Genomic DNA, 24,359 nt, shown 5'->3' with positions numbered 1-24,359 from the left:
CTGTTTGAACAGAGTTCCTTTTGGAAAATTACTATAGAACAGTGAACATGTTAACTGAACTGTTTGTAATATAAATGAACAATGAAACAGAAAAAAATCCCCTTTCTGTGATTGTGTGTGGCCTTGAGGTCTTGGACATATGAAAAGTATATATTATGGTACCTATATGTCCAGGTAAAGACTTGTGCTCCGTAATGCAAGCTACAAGTTTTACTTTGAACACTAAGTGTTTTTTTGTGTGTTTGTTTTTATAAAGATGACTCGTTTTATCCTTACTCAAAAAAAATAAACTCCACAAATTAACCACATTTAAACATATTTGACATATTTAAACATAATACTTGACAAAACTTGTAATACAAAAAATATTTGTCTTAATGTAAGTAATAAACTTGGGAAGTTTCATGGTGATACCTGCTATTTACATTTTTACCCTATTTTAGCCTATTAACCTGGGGTGTCTCATCTTAAATAAAAATGACTCGTTTTATCTTTAATTAAAAAAAACACACAAATGAACCATGTATAGTCTATAACCATGACTTTGAGAACAGCATCGGTTGATTTGCCCTATAAATCCCTAATTTCATTGTGTACATCTATCATTACCGGTCTGAAGGACTCATGAGCGCGCAGCGCTTGTCCAGAGCGCGCAGCGCTCGTTCACATTGCCCCGGGGCATGATGGGAGGCCCCAGAGCATCATGGGAGGTGACTCAACTGCGCATGCTCTATGGGCCCGTGTACCAGGAAGTAAACCAGGAAGTAAGAAATTTTTTCGGCGGATGCGCTGGGTGAGCAAACTCCATTGAAATGAATGGGCGGCCATTTTCAATCCTGTATCCAGTTATATAATACATCCATGGTCGACATATTAGAGAGATAAAAGGCTTCACTGCTGTCCCTCATCTGCTCAAACACACACCACTGGGCCTGCTGTTTTACTTCAGTCAATTTCACTCTCACTGATAGGGTGGTCGAGACTAGAGAGTGTATAAAGAAGTGGAGACCAGACAAACCTAACGATGTTTTGTCGTGCGCCTATTTACATGGTATTACCACAGCAGCGTTAAAGCTACTTTCAAATTAAAGGTACACTTCTGGATGGCATTTCATAGTTTATTTGTGTATTTCACTACTACGACTACTTATACCATCATTACTACTAATACTACTACTAATACTAATAATAATAATAATAATAATACAAATTACTATTAGTTTTAGTATCATTATTATTTACTAGTAGTATAATTCCTAACCCTAATGATGATGATGATACTTAATTTGTATCATAACATCTCAGGGCGCTATGATGTTGATTTTTAAAATAAGATGCCTGACTTCTGGCATCTGTTTTATTTTTTTTTTTATTTATAATTTGAATTTCTATTTCTGGAATTCGTTGTAAAATCTGAACGTGGAATAGACTTCTTTATAATGTTTAATAAACTCTACTGCCCTTATTTTTAACAACTTGTGCTTTTTATTATTTTACCTCTTTTCTTATCATTTTATTTCATTTATTTGGTATTTAAACGTACTCTTAAATTAAATACTTTCTGAAAACCGCAAATGAGATGTGTACCTGCTGTACTCTACTGCCCTTAGTTTTCAGCAACTTGTGCTTTTTATTATTTTACCTTCTTTTCTCATCATTTTATTTCATTTTATTTGTTATTTACTGTCTAATTATGTCTTGCCGCTTTTAATGTTGATGTAAAGCACTTTGAATTACCTTGTGTTGAATTGTGCTATATAAATAAACTTGCCTTGCCTATCATCTAGGGGCGAAAATCCCGGGGGGGACAGGGGGGACAAGTCCCCCCATTAGTAAAGCTGTCCCCCCCTAGAATAATTTGAGACAGAATTAATAATTTTGGAACAATGCAGTAGTATTTAGTAGTGATGCACCAAAAAGAAAATTTGTGGCCGAAACCGAAATCGAAAATAATAATAAACAGTAAAATCTCTTTACACTTAAAACAAGACTCATCACTGGAAAAAAAAAAACAATTTTCACCTGTTTCAAGTAAATTTTCACTTGAAATAAGTAGAAAAATCTGCCAGTGGAACAAGATTTATCTTCTTATTAGAAGCAAAAAAATCTTGTTCCACTGGCAGATTTTTCTACTTATTTTAAGTGAAAATCTACTTGAAACAGGTGAAAATTGTTGTTTTTTTCCAGTGATGAGTCTTGTTTTAAGTGTAATGAGATTTTTTTTTTAACTAAAAATGAGACATTTTAACTAGAAATAAGACAAATATTCTTGTTAAGATATTGGGTTTTTGCAGTGTATTATGTCAGATGTGCTGTATTATTGCCACCTTCCACCTAATACCATTGTTTTGTATTACTCTAAGAAAGGTCTTCTGCCTGTTTGCGAGATAGAGATGAAAATGTCAAAATGCTGTATTAAAGGAAGGCTAAAACTTTTATTCCTTGTCCCCCACTGGATTTATTCTCTAAAATTTTACTGTTTATTGTCCCCCCCAACTATGAAACGGGATTTTCGCCCCTGCATCTAATATAATCTAATATAATCTAATCTGACATAATTATAACATAATGTGTAGAATAATAATATAATACTCCTTTTATTTCGAAAGCAGCACCAACACTGCACCGTAATGTCAGGAATGTGCGCGCACACCCAAACATCCTCCCGAGCCATGTTAGAGGGTTTCTGACTACCTGGCTGTAGCTGCAAACTCCAGCGACTGCAGCAGTCATAAACTCATATATTTTGTAAACTTTTATGTTATTTTTTTTTTTTTTTCAATGAAGCCACAACTGGGATTCGTGTAAATAAACATGAGGACAGGAAGACCGATGTGAACAATTTAGGTGAGCAGTCTGATTTCATCCTGGTGCCTTTTGTTTTACACTTTTGAAGTTACCAACTTTAGTAATAAAGTAATACCGTGTACCATATTATAATAATAGTAAGGGCATATGGCCTACACACATATAGCCCCACTGTTGTTTCGTTCGCTCGATCAGAACAAAGTTGGTTTACAAGGGTTGGTTATCGAGCATCTGTATTTTCTGAAATCGACGCACATCGCCAGAGTGGCGTGTCTGCTCAGGCCCGGCGAGGATTCAGTATGACTCCGTCCAGGTCCTGCCTGGTCCTGCCTGGTCCCCGGGGGGTTATGAAGGCGATGCTGGGGACAGCCAACCTTACCTGGCTAGCCGGTGACAGCCCGTTCACTTTAATGATGTGTAAATGAGTCAAAACCAATGGTAGTAAGTAACGGGCTCAGTGGTGCGTTCATGGTCTTGAGCCTGAATTATGGTGGGACGCAGAGCCCACGCCGTAGGGTACGCCGTACGTTGCGCGTCGCCGCGTACTTTACGGCGTAGGCTCTGCGTTGGTGTAACGCTTAACTATAAATCAGCCTTTAAGATGAGTCGTCAGCAAACTCAGATTTCTCTGATTGTCTGGCTTTCACATGGTTATAAAGTAACTACATTTCAACATAAACAAGGCAAGGAAAGTTTATTTATATAGCAACACAAGGTCATTCAAAGTGCTTTACATCAACATTAAAAGCGGCAAGACATAATTAGACAGTAAATAACAAATAAAATGAAATAAAATTATGAGAAAAGGTGAAATAATAAAAAGCACAAGTTGCTGAAAACTAAGGGCAGTAGAGTACCGCAGGTACACATCTCATTCACGGTTTTCAGAAAGTATTTAATTTAAGAGTATGCTTAAATACCAAATAAATGAAATAAAATGATAAGAAAAGAGGTAAAATAATAAAAAGCAGAAGTTGTTAAAAATAAGGGCAGTAGAGTACAGCAGGTAAGTATTTAATTTAGGAATACGCTTCAGTAAACAGTAATGTTTTTAGGCCTGATTTAAAGGGGACCTATTATAGCATCTAATACCTATTTTAAACAGCCCTTGAATGTCTTAAAAACAAGCTTTTGATTGTTTTTGCTAAATAAATTAGAAATTCAGCCTCTGAGCCATGTCTTTATCTTCCCAGTCTCTAACCTCATTATCTATGCTGGATTCTGAGTGGGCGGGGCTATGATGATGAGGCACTGTGCTGATTGGCTGCCTGAATGACGCGATACACCGCTATGAAAAAATGGCGGAAGCTCCGGCCGGCGGAGTTAGTTGTGGGCGTGGTTTCATGCATCGCTCCCGTCGTTACGTAACAACGGGAGCAGAATCTGAACGGCTCGTAGAAGTCACATCACACTGGATGGATCATCCGGGCGGCTGTACAGACACTTCAGAATTTGGTTGCTTTCCTCCTTCTCTGAGTTGGCAGGCTGAGGGGAGACCACTTTATATATGTTAAAGAAAGAAAAAACGTGTTTTTCATAATCGGTCCCCTTTAAAGGATCTACAGTTGCAGCAGACCTCAGGTCTACAGGAAGTTTGTTCCACCGGTGAGGAGCAGAATAACTGAACGCTGCCTCACCTTGCTGGGTTCTTGTTCTTGGGACACACAACAGTCACTGGTCACTTTATTATTTACACTTGTTGAATTGTTCATTAACACAAATATCTAATCGGTTAAGCACGTAGTATTTCATTTAGGCACGTAGACTGTTCAACAGGACTTGCTGAAGTTCAAACTCGGCATCAGAATGGAGAGAAAAAAGGGGATTTAAGTGACTCTGAAGTCTGAACATGGCGTGATTGTTGGTGCTGCACCATTTACAGAGCCTGCAGGCCCTGCAAATGTCAGAGGAGAATGGGGGAGACTGGTTCAAGATGAGATGGGCAACAGTAAAATAACACCTGTTTTAAGTCAGAAAGCACAGTAATTGCACCTTGAAGCAGGTGGGCCCAGTGTTGTACAAGTTCATACTTCTCATGAACTAGTTCAAAGTTCAGTTCACATAGTTTAAAAATGTATAGTTCACGTTCATAGTTCACCATTTTCCCTTTGAACTAGTTGAAATTCAGTTCATTTCAATATTTTTAGGTGAGAAGTACGAATGAAACGCCAGACTGTCCTAAAACTGTTCACTGTATACAATCATGTATTGTCCTAATGGCTTTTCAACTTTAATCAGAGGCTGTAAATCTCCAACAATGTAGTCCTTTATCAGTTTCTCTCCCTGTTGCTGGGAAATCAAACCCCTGAAGGCTGCAGCAGTGTGACTGGGGTCGTTTGGGGCTGTTTTGGGTCTTCTTGGTCTTTCCTGATGACTTTGTTTGATTGACAAGGACTTGCAGATATTTTCTCACACTGGGCGGATGCTTTAACTCCACATGACGTTTACAATTTGAAGTTGACGACGCAGACGTTCAGACTTGTTTTCTCAGCGCAGGTGGACGTCATCATTTGCACAGAAAGGTTATATTTTTACCGTCTGACTCTTTGGGAGACAATGTGTAAAATTCCTGCAGATAATGATAAGGATCATCATCTGACGGCTCGCTGACTCTGCGTCTGCGACGTGTCTCTCTTCACTGGTCATGTAAAGACTGCACCGGGCTCGGGCCGCCGTTGCCATGGAGCTGGTGCCCGTTGTTACGCTAGTGTGCACTCCATTGTGGGTAATGTCGTGTGAAGTCGTCGTCTCATCGAGTATTTTAAATGCTTGTGAAATGTATTGCGTCATAAATGGACCCAAACAATGAAGCTTAAACTCACATAACCTGAACAGTTAAAATTACAGTACGTTATCTGCAGATCTGAACAAGTTCACATTCAAGTTCTTTATTTACAAATATGTTGCGTTCAGTTCAACGTTCTCACAGAAATGAACGCGTTCATTTGAACTCCTTCATGCACAACACTGGGTTCCCCCAGCAGCAGAGGGAACCACAGGTTCAACATTCACTATTTTTAACTATCAAATAGTTAATGTTGAAGTTGACACCTTTCTAGTACTGAGTTGGACCCCGTTTTGCCTGCAGAGCTGCATTAAGTCATGGCATAGGTGTAGGGGTGGGTATTGGGAAGGACCTCACGATACGATACGCATCACGATACTTGAGCCACGATACGATACACATTGCGATATCCCGATTATGCGATATCCCGATTATTATATTCTACATAGTTCACCGAAAAATTTAAAAATGCATTACACATCTTAAAATCCAAGTTGTATATATGTTTTATTATAACTATACAAGCTAAAGTTACAACTTATTTGTATATGTTTTTCATATTATTTACATCATATGAAATTAACATTACATTTAGTATGAGGTTGCTTTAATTATGTGGCAAATGATAATAAACACAAGAAAGATGGGTACTAAAACCAAGGACAGGCACAGTGATCAGTCAGTATAGATATACATCCATAAATAAATAAACCTCTGTCCATTATTTTTCATTTTTTAAGCACAGGCAATTGTGTTATATAAAAAATAAATTATAAAATGAAATAAAACGTGAAATAAAACCTGAGCTCAGTGCAGGGCCCTCCCAGGGTTGGTAGAGAGTGGCAATGCCCAGGACTGTCACTTAGGTAGGAGCCCTGGGTGATAGAATGGGAAAAAATCGGGGATAAAAAATATAAAAATAAAAATCGATATTCAAATTTTTAATATCGATATTGAATCGGCTGGAAAAGTATCGCGATATATTGCCATATCGATATTTTTGCCCACCACTACATAGGTGATGCTATGAGATTTTGATCCACATTGACATGATAGCATAAGTAGTTGCTGCAGATCTATAAGATGTGCCAAGAAAATATCCCCTTTATACCCCCACCAGTCTGAACCATGATACAAGGCAGGATGGATCCATGCTTTCACTTTGCTTACACCAAACTCTGATCATACCATCTGAATGTCAGAGTGAATTTGATTCACTTTGAGTCAATTTGATTTCCTCCTCACGAATATACTTTGAAACATCTATATTTGTTTGTATATTTGTGAATTGGGTTGCATAATGGTGAAGTGTAGCGGCCAACAGGAATATTGTCACGCTGCCTGCCCCTCTCTCCGTATGAAGCGAACAGATGGACAGATAGATGCAGGTGATATTCATTAAGCAATCAGTGAGCCCTAGTGACACACACACACACACACACACACACACACACACACACACACACACACACACACACACACACACACACACACACACACACACATATACACACACACACATATACACACACACACACACACACACACACACACACACACACACACACACACACACACACACACACACATATACACACACACACACACACACACACACACACACACACACACACACACACTGCCCTCAATGACAGGTGAGAAACATTCCTGCTTCTATATTCAATATGTTTCTCACCTACTTTCAGCCAGCTGGTATCAGGTAAAAAGGAAAGATGCAAATATATTGAAATAATTAAGTTTTTCTCCACTATAATTACAATAGCTTCTCTCCACTTTACTTTTCTATACTTTGTCAATGTAGAAATGTATTATTCAGCGACAAAATAATTAGCATAATTCCACATAGCTACCATGGTCTTGTGTTAACCACACAAAGAACTCCCTGTCCCCTCCATGTGAGATGCAGCCACACTGTCCATCCTCCATTCATATTTAGGATATTTAAGATTACATGATAGAATGAGAGACTGGGCTTCCTTTTCTTTTGTCCTTTGATAAATTTCACATTTAATCTGGAAAGCATTGTAAATTTGATGAGATTTGTGGGGAAACTATACAGCAACTCCACAAACACGTGGTACAATGCAGATCAAGGCCATCAGGTCATGATTCAGCGGCCCAGCTGCATGTCACGGAGCACTCTTTTAAGGACACTCATGTTTCGGACTGGAAAGACATTGTTTAAAAGAGGAGTGGAAGAAACCCATTTTGTCAAACAAGGAAACATTATGTTAGAGGAAGCAGGAATCAGATTTCAGTTATTAAATTGGGCCTTGAATCTCCTTGCCAAGTGGCTTTTCAACCGTTCACCTTGACTCATGTGGTTTAACAAGCTAAACAACTTACAGTGGACAAAAGACTCTTGTGACCCACGGGAAAGCATATGACTTCAGGAGCAGCTTATAAGATCGAACGACCCACCAGTTTATTTGAACTCACAATGTTTTCTGGTTGGAAGGGGAAACAACTTCAAGAACAAAGGAAAAGCAAGTTTAGTTGATTTGATTCAAGCTTTTGGAGTTACCATGACCTGGCTGTAAAAATCATAGTGTGTAGTCCTTATTTATTTATATACATGTATATATATGTATATATATTTCTGTAATCTGTTCCTCTGAAGAACAGGGGACACACGCTAGCTGCAAAGTTCATAGTCCATTGTATGTTTGCCCTTGTTCTTCATCCGAGGGAGGAGCATTAAAACAAATTGTTGGTCTCGTTATCATGTTGCGTTATCTGCATACTTTATGAACCAGGATGTCGCAACTGTGTCAACACTGAGGGCAGTGTACGCAGCTGATGTTTATATTTCTTACTAAGTTTGCAGAGCCTTTGCTATATCCTCATCTAGAATAAGGAGCAACCATTATGAGTCACAGGTATTAATTACTAGGTAGGCTTATGCCAAAATCTCAAGGATTATTTTCAATTATGGCTAATCATCTGGTTATGTTGTTTGTAAAATGAATTGTGATAAATGTCTTTAAATTCTAGTAGTTTTATGATCTTAAATGAAAAAGAGATTCAGCAATGTCTTGCAATATAGGGGTGGAACAAGGAGTGGGGAAAACGGATGGTTTTGATGTTTTAAAATGATGGCACATGGTTTTATATTCATCTTCTTGGCCAATCATGGGGTGCGACTCAAATCATCCCAGCCCCGATCTCACGCGGCCCCTCCCCCAGCTCCGTCTCTGTCATCCATCCTTTCCCTCTTCTTCTCTCCTTATGCTGTTAGCTGGCCTGTGCATGCCTTCTCTCTGTTACTGGCATGAAAAGCAAATGAAATACCAAGGGCTGGAAAAAGAGCCAAGGGTAGTTTTCTTTGTTAGTTAATAATCTAGAGAGGTGTGGGATGGAAAAGCAGCCGGGTTTATTGCGCAGAAACCCTCACGTGAGTCTTTTTTTCCCCTCTTCTTCGTCACTTATCATTTTTTTTTTTTATGATATTCTAATCGCTCTTGTTTATCTCAATTGATGTATTTCTTTCTTTTTTACTTTTGGCTTCTCCATCCATTCCATCCATATTGCTGTGTCATCTCTGCCTTTGCTTTCTGCATGCATCCCTGCCCCCATACCATATTGCTGGCTGCTGATGCTGTCTTGTGATGCTCGAGTGGGGTGTGCTGAATTCGTCTAACTGTGTGTGAGACCCAACAGTCAATGTTGATCTCACTACATTACACAGTTATGACTAAAAGGGTACTCGAAGAACATCACTCTCTGTGATGGTCAATCAAATTACTATCAAGATGTGACACGTTGGTTCCTCCCCTTTGCTCCACCTCTCCAGCAAGTATCATGATACTCAGTTTTCTTACCAAACCCCCCCCCCCCCCCAAATATATATTTTCACTTTAGTGAAGGGTTAACATGACTGAAGTTGAGCATTAAATAGCTTATTAGAATTAAAGGATGATAAAGTCATCTGTGTCATATCAATTCTGAAACTTTTCAAAACTGGCAAAGCAACACTGAGCTCACAGTGTTGTGGGACAAATGCTGTACGTTTCTGTCTTCTTTTTTTAAAATATTTGCATAATTGATGTGGAAACATGAACATTGCACTCCATATTCTCATAGACACATTGGTTTAATCTCCATTTCCCCAAATGGACAGTATAGTGTTCAACCACCTGCATCCAAAACTAGTTCCACTAGTTCTACAGGCACCACAAATCAGCTGCTGGAATCATGCTTGTCTTATTCGATGAGTGCAGGATGAGAAATATTTTGGCTAGCCTTAATCAGTATATTTTTTAAAGTATTCATGATCTAGACTAAATATTGCAAGACCGTACAAAAAGATTAGAAGTGTATACTCCTCCCTTGAGCATCTTCTCCTGACAGTTGAGCTTTACCTGTCCATTCAAAGCACTGTTTAACAGCATGCTGACCATCTCCATCACGTTTTTAGCATGTGTTGTTTATGCGAAAACATATAGCCTTTTTAGTATAGTTTTGTTGTGTTTTCATGCTTCAGACTCTGAATACTTGGATGGCCCAAGTGAGTATAACATTAGGTGGATTTTATGACACCAATGCGATGAAGGCGTTTTCCTAAATCCTAACTGGATCTCCTTTTCTCTGTGGTTTCTAGGAGCTGTACTCTCTGAGAATGCAAAGGAGCATAGAAAAGATGGAGCGAGATAAAATGGAAGAGGAATCAAATCAAGTATGACTTTGTGTCTTTGTCTTCATGTCAAACTCTCCTGTTTGAGAATGTTATCTGTCAGGTTGTTTCAAGGAAAATGGAAATGATCGGCAAATACTCTCTGGTGCTTAAAGTTCCTGGTAAATGTGGCAAACATTGGCTGTTATCCAAGTGTTTTCTTGCTCAAGCCTATTTGATCAGTTTATTTATTTTTTATTTTTTGTTAATTATTGATTAGAAAATTAGTAGTCAGCAACATCTCTGTACAAATAGAATCTTTTTTCCTATATTTATTTTTCTGTGCATTTGTTGTGTGGAGATGGTAATAGTTTTTCAGAGCACAGTAAGATAATTATTTCCTGTTTCAAAAAGGAATCAGGTATGTAGTGAAGAGATTCAATTTTTGTACAAACCAACTTGAACATACCAACCCACTGGAACTTTGACATTGTTCGCTGTTTACTGTTATGCACTTTAACATTCCTTAATTACATATGTGTAATACTGAATACCCGCCTGAAAGTATATTGCACATTTATGTATATAACTATATTTTACTTTAAGATAAGATAAGATAAGAAATCCTTTAATAGTCCCCCAGAGGGGAAATTTCCAGATTACAGCAGCAAAGGGGATAGTGCAAAACACAAGAGGCATCAATATTACACAATAATAATAATAATAATAATAATAATAAAAAAACACTATAAACAGTATATACAATAATAATAATAATAAGAAGAAGGAGAATGAAAATAGTAATAAATAAAAAATACTAGTATACAAAAAAAGAAAAACAGATGGATATTTAAAGATGTTATTTATGCACGTTGCAGTGAATGATATTGCACATTATTTTCTAGTATGTATATTTATTGTCAGGTTGTTATGGTTGTGGTCTACTGTGAGCAGTGCTGGTTGTGTAGTCTCACAGCTGCATATTCATAGTCTATATTTTATGTTTATGTTTAATTTTTTATTTTTTGCATGCTCCACTTGTAATTTCCTTCTGTTAGATTACTTTATTTTTACTTAATACTCAGGACATTCAGTGCAGGGCAAAGCAGCAGAGTAAGAATTTCATGGTACAGAGAAATTGTTTCTGATAATAAATGCTTTGAATAGTTGAATACTGATGTGTTTCTCCTCTTCATGTGGCATTTTTACACCTTTTACTTGGTGAAGGGTAAGAGGAAGTTGAGGGTGTGTGTGGCAACATGCAACAGAGCAGACTACTCCAAACTGGCCCCCATCATGTTTGGGATCAAATCTCAACCTGATGACTTTGAGTTGGAGGTGGTGGTGCTTGGTTCGCATCTCATTGATGACTACGGGTAAGGCCGGTTAGCTTTCTCTCAAAAGCAGCTGTAAAACAATAAAGTAATCACTCAATTATTAAGCACTATCTGACGTAACTGTTTATAATCTGTTAGGGGTGTTGAATTGTAATTAATCATTTTCAAACCCTGCACTTTTGTTTTTGTTTTCCCACTCTAGGAACACTTTTCGTATGATTGAACAGGATGACTTTGACATTGGCTCTAAGCTCCATACCATTGTCAGAGGGGAGGATGAGGCAGCCATGGTGGAGAGTGTTGGGTTAGCGTTGGTGAAGCTCCCTGACGTCCTACAGAGGCTGCGGCCTGACATTCTCGTCGTCCATGGCGACCGTTTTGACGCTCTTGCTCTGGCAACGGCAGCAGCTCTTATGAATATTAGAATACTTCACTTGGAGGGAGGAGAGGTCAGAAAAATTCTTTGTTGTACAGCTTCCACTTATCAGAAAACTGTTTTGCTTACATTACGTTACACTCAGGTGTTTGCTCTGTTGTATTCTTTGTGCTGGATGCTCTTGTTCCTGTCTTTAATTTTACACATTTGCGCTTGAACTTCATAGAGTTTGCTTTGCAGCTGCAAACAATGAACAGGATATTTTCTCATCCATAATGGTTATTTTCAGGTTAGCGGTACCATTGATGACTCAATCCGCCATGCCATCAGTAAACTGGCTCATTACCACGCCTGCTGCACCCACATGGCAGAACAGCATCTCATTGCCATGTGTGAGGACCACTCTCGCATCCTCCTTGCTGGCTGCCCCTCATATGATAAGCTGCTGTTGACTCACCAGAGAGAGGACTACATGGATATCATCAAGAGCTGGCTAGGTATGCATGGAAAACTTGGAAATCAAACTTGTCATAAATCCACAACTGCAGTTATTTAAAAGGGAAGGGTAGTATTTTCTTCTCTGAGATATGCAGTTTTAGAAATACAGCACATACGCAGTATGAACTCACTTCAGCAAAAGTCAGGACGATACATGTTTCATTGCTTAAATTCAGACCTTATATTTTTTCAATACTTATATTGTCTTGACAGTAGCCTTACTCCTCCTCCTTGCTAAGGAAGATTACATCTACTCTAGGATACAGGTGATGTTCAAATTTCTGGAAAGATGTTTTTCCAAGATTGAAAGACAATGAAGAGTGACATCCCTTATTCCAGTTTCCCAGTTAATGTCATTTTTTTTCTTCTGCTTACCACTGTGTCTTATTATTTTTGTCAGATGCACTCTTGCTCATAGCTTCTCAAGGTGCATTGTAGGCATTTAGCACAGTGACATATCTTTCAAAATCTTTTACTGCGATTGACTTCTGGATCACACGGTGGAAGATGTTCAGTATACGAAATGAGGAAATATAAATTAGATATTCGATCAAATTTATGAAGCATCTGGATTATTTCCTATCTAATGTCAGCACCTTTTAAAATCATACAGTCTATGATGAAATTCTCACTTTTTATTTGAAAATGTCGCTGTCTTTCTATTGCCATTGGTCCTAAAGGTGACCTATTATGACATCTAATACCTATTTTAAACAGGCCTTGAATGTCTTAAAAACAAGCTTTTGATTGTTTTTGCTAAATAAATTAGAAATTCAGCCTCTGAGCCATGTCTTTATCTTCCCATTCTCTAACCTCATTATCTATGCAGGATTCTGAGTGGGCGGGGCTATGATAATGAGGCTCTGTGCTGATTGGCTGCCTGAATGACGCGATACACCGCTACGAAAAAATGGCGGAAGCTCCGGCCGACGGAGTTAGTTGTGGGCGTGGTTTCATGCATCGGAGGCCAACCGATGTAAATCGCATACGTAACGAAAGGGAGCAGAATCTGAACGGCTCGTAGAAGCCACATCACACTGGACGGCTCATCTGGGCGGCTGTACAGACACTGCAGAATTTGGTTGCTTTCCTCCTTCTCTGAGTTAGCAGGCTGAGGGGAGACCACTTTATATATGTTAAAGCAAGAGAAAACGTGTTTTTCATAATAGGTCCCCTTTAATAAGTCTGCCCACTCCGCTTACGTAGCAGTTCTTTCCTCCACCCCAGCAAAGAGATGGTGCTACCTTGGAACCGCTTTTTCTGGCCCGGAGCCAGTTCTTTGTCAGTGGAAACAGAAAGTCCGGTTCCAAAATCAGCACTGGCCCAGATCCAGCCCTGGAACCGGTTTGGTGGAAAAGGGGTAAAAGAAACCATTAGGTGCCACATCTGGTCAAATAGTTGTGCAGGTGAAATAGATAAGTGTGAATTTAGTGCAGGTGAAGCAGTTCAGGCTGTTGATTTGTCTTAAGCAAGAGAGTTCCAACTGTTGTAGTATGGTGTCGGGTGCTTAACATTCTGTCTTTACTTTGCAGGTGACAAGGTGCAGGACCGTGACTATATCGTGGCACTGCAGCACCCTGTCACCACTGACATCCAGCACTCTATCAAGATCTATGGTCTGATGCTGGATGCACTGCTCTCGTTCAACAAGAGGACCCTCATCCTGTTTCCCAACATTGATGCTGGTTAGTCACACTTACGTAGCCCTTTAGTTTCTACTTGCATTTTTATTTGCCTTCATGATTTTTTTTTTTTTTGTTGAGACAATTTAGTTTTAAGCTGGATTACAAAGGTCACCACCAATTAATTTTTCTTCACATGTAACCAGGAAGTAAAGAGATGGTACGTGTCATGCGAAAGAAGGGCATAGAGCAACACCCCAACTTCCGGGCAGTGAAGCACATTCCCTTCGAGCAGTTCATCCAGCTTGTCTGCCATGCCGGGTGCATGATCGGAAACAGCAGCTGCGGAGTGCGAGAGGCCGGAGCTTTTGGCACCCCAGTCATTAACCTGGGAACACGGCAAACGGGCAGAGAAACTGGTAGGTAACTTGCTGCAGTAATAATAGTTGTGGTTTGGATTTCACTTCCAACTCCGTAAAACAGGAAGTTTGAACCATTTGTGGAAGCAAACCGCAGCTCTGCTAAAATTGCTGGTTACAAAGCTTGTTCTGGGTCAACAAGTAAATTTAACATTTTTAACCAAATAACTAAGTATAAGAGTCTGTCATATTTGTCCATCAGTCTGGATAATTGTATTCTTTCTTAAAGGCAGTTTGGCATCTGCTCTGAATATTTGAGAATTGTGGTACATTAAAGGAAATATTCACAGAAGTTTTGCAACATATTTCTTTTACGTTCACTCAGCAAACATAGTTAAAGTTATCGTAACAACTGTGTTGGTGACATGTGTCTCTGTCAGGTGAGAACGTTCTTCATGTCAGAGATGCTGACACTCAGAATAAGATCCATCACGCTCTGGAGCTGCAGTTTGGAAAGAGATATCCTTGGTATGTACGACTTCTTTTTCTCAATTTTTTCATCTTGAGGTCCTCTTTTACTTTTTTTTAATTTGAGCATTATTGTGACTTACTACAACAACAAACATGTGTTAAACAGGTGAATGCTTGTCATTTTTAAAAAGTATTATATTACAGGTTATTCATCAAGCTTACTGCAGTTACAATAACCACAGTTGTGAACATGAGACTGAAGCTTATGCTACAGGGAAACTACAGAAGGAAGTTCACAGGTGGCTCAGTTGGCACAATACAGGTGTCCTCCCTTCTTTGCTCTGCGGGCGATTATTGTCTTTACAAAACTGATAAGAAATCAGCTCTCTCGGGCACCACATGTACAGGGGGTTGAAGGTCTTCATCACAGCTGGCCCGGGATTAACCAGGGTTGAAGGAAAAAAGAAAAACTTAGACACTTAGACTCTTTATTGCTTATCGCTGTTATAATGGCCAGAGCTCTGTCAAATCAATTTGCAAATAGCACAAATTTCATCTTTTGTGTCAGATATCACTACTATATAACATAGTGTATAGAGGAAAATGTTAAGTAAAACAAAAGTGTTACATAAACCACTGGTTTTGATCATAATTTGACGGTATAGATTACTTTTGTTTTTTGTTTCAGTCAAAAAGAAATAAAGATTACTCAATCTACTTAAAATTGGCCGTCTGCAGGGATTTTGAAGTGGCTTATAATGACTTTTTCATTACCCTTAAATGTTAGTGTTACACCCTGACTTGTTGGGCTGCAACATAAAAAAGGGAGGCTGAATATACAAATCAACCCTACAAACAACCCTTCCATTTATCTGGGCTTGGAACTAGTACTATGAGGACACAGGTGTGCTACGAGGGCAGGGGTGTGCTGGCTCTTTTGGAGAATGCTGAGTTTAATCATAAAGTTTAGTTTAGTCATGAACTGTATAAAACAATGGACGAAGCATCAGATCAGATCAGATCATTGATTTCTGAAGAGCAGTTTAAAAGCCTGATTTACTTTGCATCCCGAGCAACATGGCTGGGAACACGCCCACTGTATGTAAATCAAAGTTAGTTTTGGCTCCCAACTCCTTCAGCTGAACATTGCCGAAATATCTGCAGTGGTGCCGTCAGACATTTACAGTGGAATATACCGTTGAACATGTTGACGCTGCGGCAAAATCAAAAATGACTCCAACGCTCGGGTAATACAAACGGATAGTTGCTTTGCTAAGCTAATCTGCATGACAATTACAGATGAGGAATTGATAGTGGTTGGCCATTGGCTGAACCGAATAATCAATCATATTAGAAATAAATGTAAAGCTTTATGTAAATTCTTCTTGTGTGGTAGAAAAAAATTCACCCCCCTCAGAATTGTCATCGGTGTGATATCAAATGACTGAGAGCAAAATGTTTTTTTGAACCAGGCTGTAAAATGTTCGTGTCTGCTCTAAAGTTGGACATTTAAACAATGGAGAATTTGTAGCCAGCCTGTATGGGCCAGTCGGGGAACTGCAACAAATCTTAAGTGTCCTGCATTAGGACACTTCACAATGTTACAGGGCTGCAAAACCTTCCTGTTGTAGGAAAACATACCTTGATCATAGAAGCATGAGCACATGTATTTGTGTTTGGGTTTTCCCAACACAGGAAGATTCTCATTTATGCCCTTCATTCCACTTATATGCTTTACAAATATGTATTTGCGTTCAGTGTAGAGAAGTAAGTAAGCAAGTACAGAAAGGCAGCTTTCCTATCTCATCAGTTGCAGCTCAGTTTGTGCTGTGCAGTGAAAGTTCTTTGTTTGGATCCCTTCGGATGTTCCAGTGGAATTCAGCATTCAAACGCTAATATTTTCACAGTGTCGTATGAATATTGGTCAGCACACCATGACCCTGACCTGGCATGTTCTCTCCAGTTTTGGCTCTTCCACTAAGTGTTTCTCAATCCTGGTCCTCGTGGGCCCCTGTCCTGCATGTTTTAGATGTTTCCCTGCACCAACACACCTGATTCTAATTAAAGGTCCTCATTAGCTTGTCACCAAGGTCTGCACAACTCTGTTGATGACACAGCTCCTTGTATCACGGTGTGCTGAAGCAGGGTAGCATCTAAAACATGCAGGACAGTGGCCCACGAGGACCGGGATTGAGAAACACTAAAGGCTGTATGGCCTTTGTCTGTAACAAAAGGTTGTGTCAGTCTGACACAGAATCTTTAGTTTGCTCTGCATAATTTTGAGGTCCACAGTGAAATCACTGAAATGTGTAAAATAAGTGGTCAGTTTAAGGATTCCAGGCTTGTATGTAGAAGGCTGCAATCATGTTTACATCTTGCAGATACAAATCTACTTATTAACATTGTTATTCAAACATGTCTTTTGTTTTGAGTGCAACAATTTTAATATGAACATTTTTCACCAGTTCTAAGATTTACGGTGACGGCAATGCGGTGCCTCGCTTCCTGAAGTTTCTGCGTAGCATCGATCTGGATGAGCCCCTTCAGAAGACGTTCTGCTTCCCTCCTGTGAAAGACGCCATCTCACAGGACATTGATCACATTCTTGAGACCCAAAGTGCTCTGGCCGTTGACTTGGGAGGGACCAACCTGAGAGTGGCCATCGTCTGTAATAGAGTAGGTTGCACACACAGTTCATGGACAGATGCAATTACTGATATTATTTTTACACACATATCTTGTCAATTTTAATAGCATGAAGCTTTTCTCGTGATATTGAGGGTGAATTTGTATTTTTCACTTTGAAATTTGTATAAGCCAACCTCCTTGTTAAAAAAGCTGTGACATTTTCTAAAATACAAAAAAACCTTAATCTCTACTGTTTACAATTCTTTTGAAGATTTTTTTTTCTGACAAACAAAAGTGCAAAAAAAGCTATTCTCAATCTATTCACTCACCAACTTTTTATATGTAATAAAGCTAAAGAAACCAAGGATTTTATGCCAGAAAAAAACTAGCAAAAGTAGGGACAGTTGCAAAAAAAAAAAAGAAAAATAATACAAATATACACATATCCTTCTGAATGTTTCCTCTTGAGCGTATTAATTGGTGATTGGTGTCAGGGTGTCAATATTGGGTTATGGATTTGTTTATCCAAGTAGGAAAATATCATGGCTCACCGCTCTGTTTCAAACACCATCAGAGGATCACTGATCAATTCAGAAAATATATATATTGGTATAAAACTGCAAAGAAGTTAGATCTTACAGCATCTCCAGTCTGTAATTTAGTGAAAGGATTTGAGTAGTCTGAAGAAATGTCAGTGTATAAAGTCCAGCGCTGGAAACCACTGATGGATGCATGTGACTTTCAAGCCCTTAGACCTGCTTGAGAAACTGTCATGTCACTGTGAGCAATATATTTTTTGGGGCTCAGGAGTACCTGTGGATAATCACTGTCACTCAACTCAGTCTGCTGCTACATTTATAAAAGCAATGTGAAGTTGTAAAACTCAAAGAGGAAGTCCTATATCAAGTCTGCACATAAACAATACAAGTTATCTGGGCTGTTTGTAATGCTTCAAGTTTTTTCCATTCACACCCATACTAAACAGCTACATTTATAAACTGGAATAGTGTTTACATCGACCAAAGAAAGTTCAGTTTTTGGGGGTTGATTTTGCTTCAGTAGCTGCTTTAGTTTTACAATATTTTACCCATCACAAAGCAAATGTGGGGAAACATCAATTTAATTCATTTATTTATTTTATTATTATTTTGTTGTATGTAATTATGAAAAGTTTGCAGATATTCATGCTCTGGATTTGTAATCTATCATCATTTGTTCAGCAATTATCATTCTCCCCCATCACTCTGCTCTGTTGTTTTCCTCCCTCTCCCCCTCACTGTTCAGGGCAAGATAGTGAAAAAATACACCGAGACCAATCCAAAGACGTTTGAGGACAGGATGCATCTGTTATTAAAGATGTGTAAAGATGCCATGCGGGATGCCGTGCACATCAACTGTAGAATACTGGGTGTTGGTAGGAAAATACTTGCATCTTAACATTTCTCAGTTTCAAAAAGAACGCGAGAGAGATCTAAAATTCAACCTTCTTTCATTATCTGCTTCTCAGGAATTTCCACCGGTGGGCGTGTAGACCCACAAGAAGGTGTCGTTCTGCACTCCACAAAGCTGATCCAGGAGTGGTCTTCTGTGGACTTGAGGACGCCGGTCTCAGATGCCTTACACCTGCCTGTTTGGGTTGATAATGATGGTAACTGCGCTGCGCTAGCTGAGAGGAAGTTTGGTCATGGCAAGGGAGTGGAAAACTTTACCACTATCATAACTGGGACAGGTGAGAATGGAGAATTTGGACACAAAAACGTGTCAATGTTGAGTATGTCAGCTGTAAAACTGGTTGCAAGTTGAACCTTGTCAGAACACCGAAAACCTGCGTCCATATTTACACTGTATGCATTTATCCAACCATCTTCGCCCACTTATCTTGGGTCGGGTCGCGGGGGTGGTAGCCTAAGCAGGGAAGCCCAGACTTCCCTCATTCCGGCCACTTCATCTAGCTCAGGGGTCGGCAACCCAAAATGTTGAAAGAGCCATATTGGACCAAAAACACAAAAAACAAATGTGTCTGGAGCCGCAAAAAATGAAACGTCTTGTATAAGCCTTAGAATGAAGGAAACACATGCTGCATGTTTCTATATTAGTTAGAACTGGGGGAAGATTTTTATTTTTCATTATGCACTTCGAGAAAAAAGTCGGAATGTCGAGAAAAAAGTCGAAATGTTGAAAAAAAAAGTCAAAATGTCGAGAAAAAAGTCAAAATGTCGAGATTAATGTTGAAGTATCTCGAGAAAAAAGTCGAAATGTCAAGAAAAAAGTCAAAATGTCGAGAAAAAAGTTGAAATGTTGAGAGAAAAAAGTCGAAATGTCGAGAAAAAAGTCGAAATGTTGAGAAAAAAGTCAAAATTTCGAGAAAAGGTCAATGTTGAGAAAAAAGTCAAAATTTCAAGAAAAAAGTCAAAATGTTGAGAAAAAAGCCGAAATGTGGAGATTATAACAGAAAGGAAAAAGGAAGGAAAAAGAAGAAAAAAGAAAAAGGGAAAAAAAGAGAAAAAAGAAGAAAAAAAGGAAAGAAGAAAAAAAGGTCAAACATTTTTGAAAAAGCTCCAGGAGCCACTAGGGCGGCGCTAAAGAGCCGCATGCGGCTCTGGAGCCGCGGGTTGCCGACCCCCGATCTAGCTCATCTGGGGGGATACCAAAGCGATCCCTGGCCAACTGAGAAACATAGTCCCTCCAGCGTGTCCTGGGTCTCCCCCGGCGTCTCCTCCCAGTGGGACATGCCGGGAAGACCCCACCAGGGGAGACGTCCAGGACGCATCCTGACCAGATGCCCGAGCCACCTCACCCGGCTCGTCTCTATGCAGAGGAGCAGCGGCTCTACTCTGTATGCATTTATAGAAATTTATATTAAAGTAGACACATTTTTGTCAGTTCAACGTGGAAAAAATTATAAGAATTATGAGGCAGCTCAGTTCTTTTGGAGGAATAGCTATTTGAGGATTATTTTTTAATCAGATTAAATGTAGTGCATCGAGCTGTCAGGCCAGTAACATAAACTTAAAGGGGACCTATTATGGAAAAACATCTTTTTTCTTGCTTAAACAAAGTGGTCTCCCCTCAGCCTGCCAACTCAGAGAAGGAGGAGAGCAACCAAATTCTGCAGTGTCTGTACAGCCGCCCGGATGAGCCGTCCAGTGTGATGTGGATTCTACGAGCCGTTCAGATTCTGCTCCCGTCGTTACGTAACAACGGGAGTGATTTACATCAGTTGGCCTCCGATGCGTGAAACCACGCCCACAACTAACTCCGCCGGCCGGAGCTTCCGCCATTTTTCCGTAGCGGTGTATCGCGTCATTCAGGCAGCCAATCAGCACAGAGCCTCATTATCATAGCCCCGCCCACTCAGAATCCCTCATAGATAATGAGGTTAGAGAATGGGAAGATAAAGACATGGCTCAGAGGCTGAATTTCTAATTTATTTAGCAAAAACAATCAAAAGCTTGTTTTTTAGACATTCAAGGCCTGTTTAAAATAGGTATTAGATGCCATAAATAGGTCTTTAAGCATGATCATGAAAGACTTGTTCTGAAGTAAGTGATTGAATTGTTATGTATTGGATCAGCTGTTTTAGTGCACTGACAGTCCAAGGGAAATTGATATTGTTACTCTGTGTAGGTATTGGAGGAGGAATTATCCATCACAATGAGCTGGTCCATGGCAGTACCTTCTGTGCAGCCGAACTTGGTCACATCATGGTTTCACTGGAAGGACCGGAATGTTCATGTGGTGGCCGTGGCTGCATAGAGGCCTACGCATCCGGCATGGCGCTGCAGAGAGAGGCCAAGAGGCTGCACGACGGTGAGTGATTGCTTTTTTTCCAGAATCTTTTGGGAAAGATGAGCTGGTCCCTTATTTTTGTTTTCTGCAACTTTGTGCATACTTTTATGTGTAAAGCAGAATTATTATCATTTATTTCCAAAACAAAATGACCTGGAAGTGTCTGTTTTCAGCCCAGTTGTCCAAAAGCCTGAACCATTATCAGTCATTTTAAATGTATATCTGTGATGTTTGTAATGGTGTGGTTTACAGAGGACTTGCTGAAGGTGGACGGGATGGATCTGAAGCTCTCTGAGCCAATCACTGCTGCCCACCTCATCAATGCAGCCAGAATGGGAAACTCCAGGGCTGATGCTATCATGCACAAAGGTCAGTGAACAAAGCAAGCACACAAACACAGTCGTACACATACATATGATCATTTATATATATGTATGTCATTTCTATACATATAACTTAATTCTAACCTAATTTTCCTTTTTAAAAAGCTACAGCATACCAAAATTCAACCAGGGATCACACAACAGAAATACAATAAATAGATAGGCTCAAAACAGCAGTCACTTTTTTCTTTTAATCTATTTTGGTATAAATGTGGGTAAAAAAGAGACAGAATGAAGGACAATGTATTAACAGATTTAACAAAAAAAAAAAGTGTATATATATATATATATATATATATATAAGTGTATTTGTTTTTTGTGACTGAGAAAACTGAAGGTTGATACGAAAATTAAAACGTTAATTATCTTCTGTCTTCTCCTTCCAGCATCTACAGCTCTTGGTGTGGGAATTGTAAACATCCTCCACATGGTCAACCCTTCAATGGTGATTTTGTCTGGAGTCTTGGCGTCCTACTACCATGCTCCTGTTCAGCGCATCATCTCGGAGAAAGCACTCTTCTCTGCTCAGAGTGTCAAGGTGGTCACATCAGACTTGGAAGAACCTGCTTTACTTGGAGCTGCTAGCATGGTGTTGGACTACGCAACAAGAAGGATATACTGAGGGATCCATGGTTGATTCTAGGAATAACAGAATAATTAAGCATTTTTTTGTTACTTTAGCTGTTTGTCAAAAAACAATAACATATTTTTATAAATGTAAGGAAAGGTGAAGGAATTGCAGCTCTTTTTCCCCCTTAACTCTGTCTGAATGAATTTTACATTTCAAACACTTTTGGGATACTTTTGCTATATGTTTTGGATTACGGTGATGGTACCCTCATATTGTGATTTCTGCTTTTGACTGTGTATGAACAGATGTTATATGCAGATACAGAATTTCTCCTGCAGCCTCTGTCATCTGTAAAATGAGGAGTAAACCATGCTTGCTATGTAATCACAATGTGAGATAAGTATCCTTTAAGTTGTGAGCTGTTACAAGCTTCGTCTATACTACTGTTGTTCCATTACAGTTGTACAGGTGACCATCTGTGGTCCAAGAACGTTGTTCCACTACTGCTTTGGCTTTTAACATTCCGTTATCTTGACAAAAGCCTTTATTTTCCCCCGGGAAGTCATATCTTAAGGATTGACTTGGATAATTACATGTGTAGTGCTTGAAAAGTGTTCCGCACTGAGCTGGAATATGTGCAGGAGCTTTTTGTGATCACGAGTCCTGTGATCATCATCTGTGGTATACTTGTCTGTTTGTGTCCAAGCTTCATGTTTGCTTAGCTCACCAGCATCTTCTTAGAGAAAGTAGCACATTTTCTAATGTTTCCTATTTCTCTGAGTGTTTGGTTTTACAGTCGAAGGATGCCATGTTTCACTTGCTTTGAGAGCTCCTTGGACCGCATGTTATGAGTTCTTAGAAACATCTTCCAAATGCAAATACCACATTTTGAATCAACTTGTGATCTTTTTACATGACAGTGCTGTAATTCCTGAAGCCTTCCCACAATGTATATGTTAATACCATTTATTTAAAGCTGAGAATGTTTTCTTCAAGTCCGTTTTCATTACACAACCATAATCTGACTATGTTTTGGTAAACAAAGAGTAACAAAACTACTCTTAGTGTCCAAACATTTCTGGATTGAGTTGTTCTAATGTTTTATCTCAAATGCTTACAATAGCTGGATTCTAAAAGTGCAAGTCATGCATGTACTATGAGGCATTTCTTGAAGCTAAAAAAATGATGTTTAAGTCACCATTTCAGTATATTGTTTTTTAATTTGCTCTTCTTGTTGATGGCCTGAGTTCTGTGTGACAGACACACGTTAGATGTGACCAAAACTGTGCGGATACATTCTGATGTATATCTTTTATGTTTTAAATGATGGTTTTTCATTTTTCTCTGCATCTTGTGTCAACATTTAATTTCCAAGTTCACCGTTATATGAATTGAAGCAACTTATCATTTGTTATTGCATTTTTTTAAATAACTGGTTCTTTTTAAGTTACTGTTCATCTGAGGCAAAGACTGTCTTCATATATGTAAAATGAGATGTTAGAACAGGGGTGTCAAAAGTTGGTCCTCGAGGGCCGCAGTCCTGCGTGTTTTAGATGTGTCCCTTTTTTTATCAAACCGTTATACAAGGAGCTGTGTCATCAACAGAACTATCCAGACTTTGATGACAAGGTGGTGACGACCGTTAATTAGAATCAGGTGTGTTGATGCAGGGACACAACTAAAACATGCAGGATTGCGGCCCCTCGAGGACCGACTTTGGACACCCCTGTGTTAGAACAACAACCACTTTGGTCCTAGAGCTGCAATGATATGATGTGATGAGGGCTTGAACATGAGGTTTTCTTAATTAATTACACATATATAGCTGCCACAAATGGCTAAATATAGGAATTTACCAGCCTTTTAATAATATTAATAATATCCTATGGAAAAACGACACCCGACACAAGTGGGGCACCAAACTTAATCCAAGACTTTAAAGAACCACCTTGCAGAGGGTACCTAATACAATAGCTAAGATGCTAAAAAAATAAAGGTGGTTAAGCAGTCAGCAGCCTCTGTTTTTCATTGGTTAATAATGTTGCTGCGTTTGAATAAACGTCTTTGGAAAATAAAGAAAGTTGGTTTACTTCTAACTA

At 39.2% G+C, this 24,359-nt stretch overlaps 1 protein-coding gene across 3 annotated transcripts; it reads left to right on the top strand.

The window, feature by feature from the left end:
- Positions 1 to 2,669: 2,669 nt before the first annotated feature.
- On the top strand, positions 2,670 to 24,359 carry gne (glucosamine (UDP-N-acetyl)-2-epimerase/N-acetylmannosamine kinase). 3 transcript variants are annotated; one of them, XM_061722035.1, is made up of 15 exons: positions 8,823 to 9,008; positions 10,098 to 10,121; positions 10,215 to 10,289; positions 11,454 to 11,602; positions 11,766 to 12,012; positions 12,229 to 12,436; positions 13,970 to 14,122; positions 14,266 to 14,478; positions 14,859 to 14,946; positions 17,355 to 17,565; positions 18,802 to 18,931; positions 19,025 to 19,246; positions 21,145 to 21,327; positions 21,559 to 21,675; positions 22,076 to 24,359. In XM_061722035.1, the coding sequence occupies exons 1-15, from the start codon at positions 8,970 to 8,972 to the stop codon at positions 22,309 to 22,311; spliced, it is 2,295 nt and encodes a 764-aa protein (XP_061578019.1). In that variant the 5' UTR covers positions 8,823 to 8,969; the 3' UTR covers positions 22,312 to 24,359. The 3 variants fall into 3 exon arrangements, with proteins under 3 accessions (XP_061578036.1, XP_061578019.1, XP_061578027.1); XM_061722052.1 differs by lacking the exons at positions 8,823 to 9,008; positions 10,098 to 10,121 and adding an exon at positions 2,670 to 2,847; XM_061722043.1 differs by lacking the exon at positions 10,098 to 10,121.

Source organism: Cololabis saira, chromosome 1 (assembly GCF_033807715.1).
Source record: "Cololabis saira isolate AMF1-May2022 chromosome 1, fColSai1.1, whole genome shotgun sequence".
In the NCBI taxonomy this organism is placed as follows: domain Eukaryota; kingdom Metazoa; phylum Chordata; class Actinopteri; order Beloniformes; family Belonidae; genus Cololabis; species Cololabis saira.
This window is presented reverse-complemented; position numbering and strand designations above follow the sequence as displayed.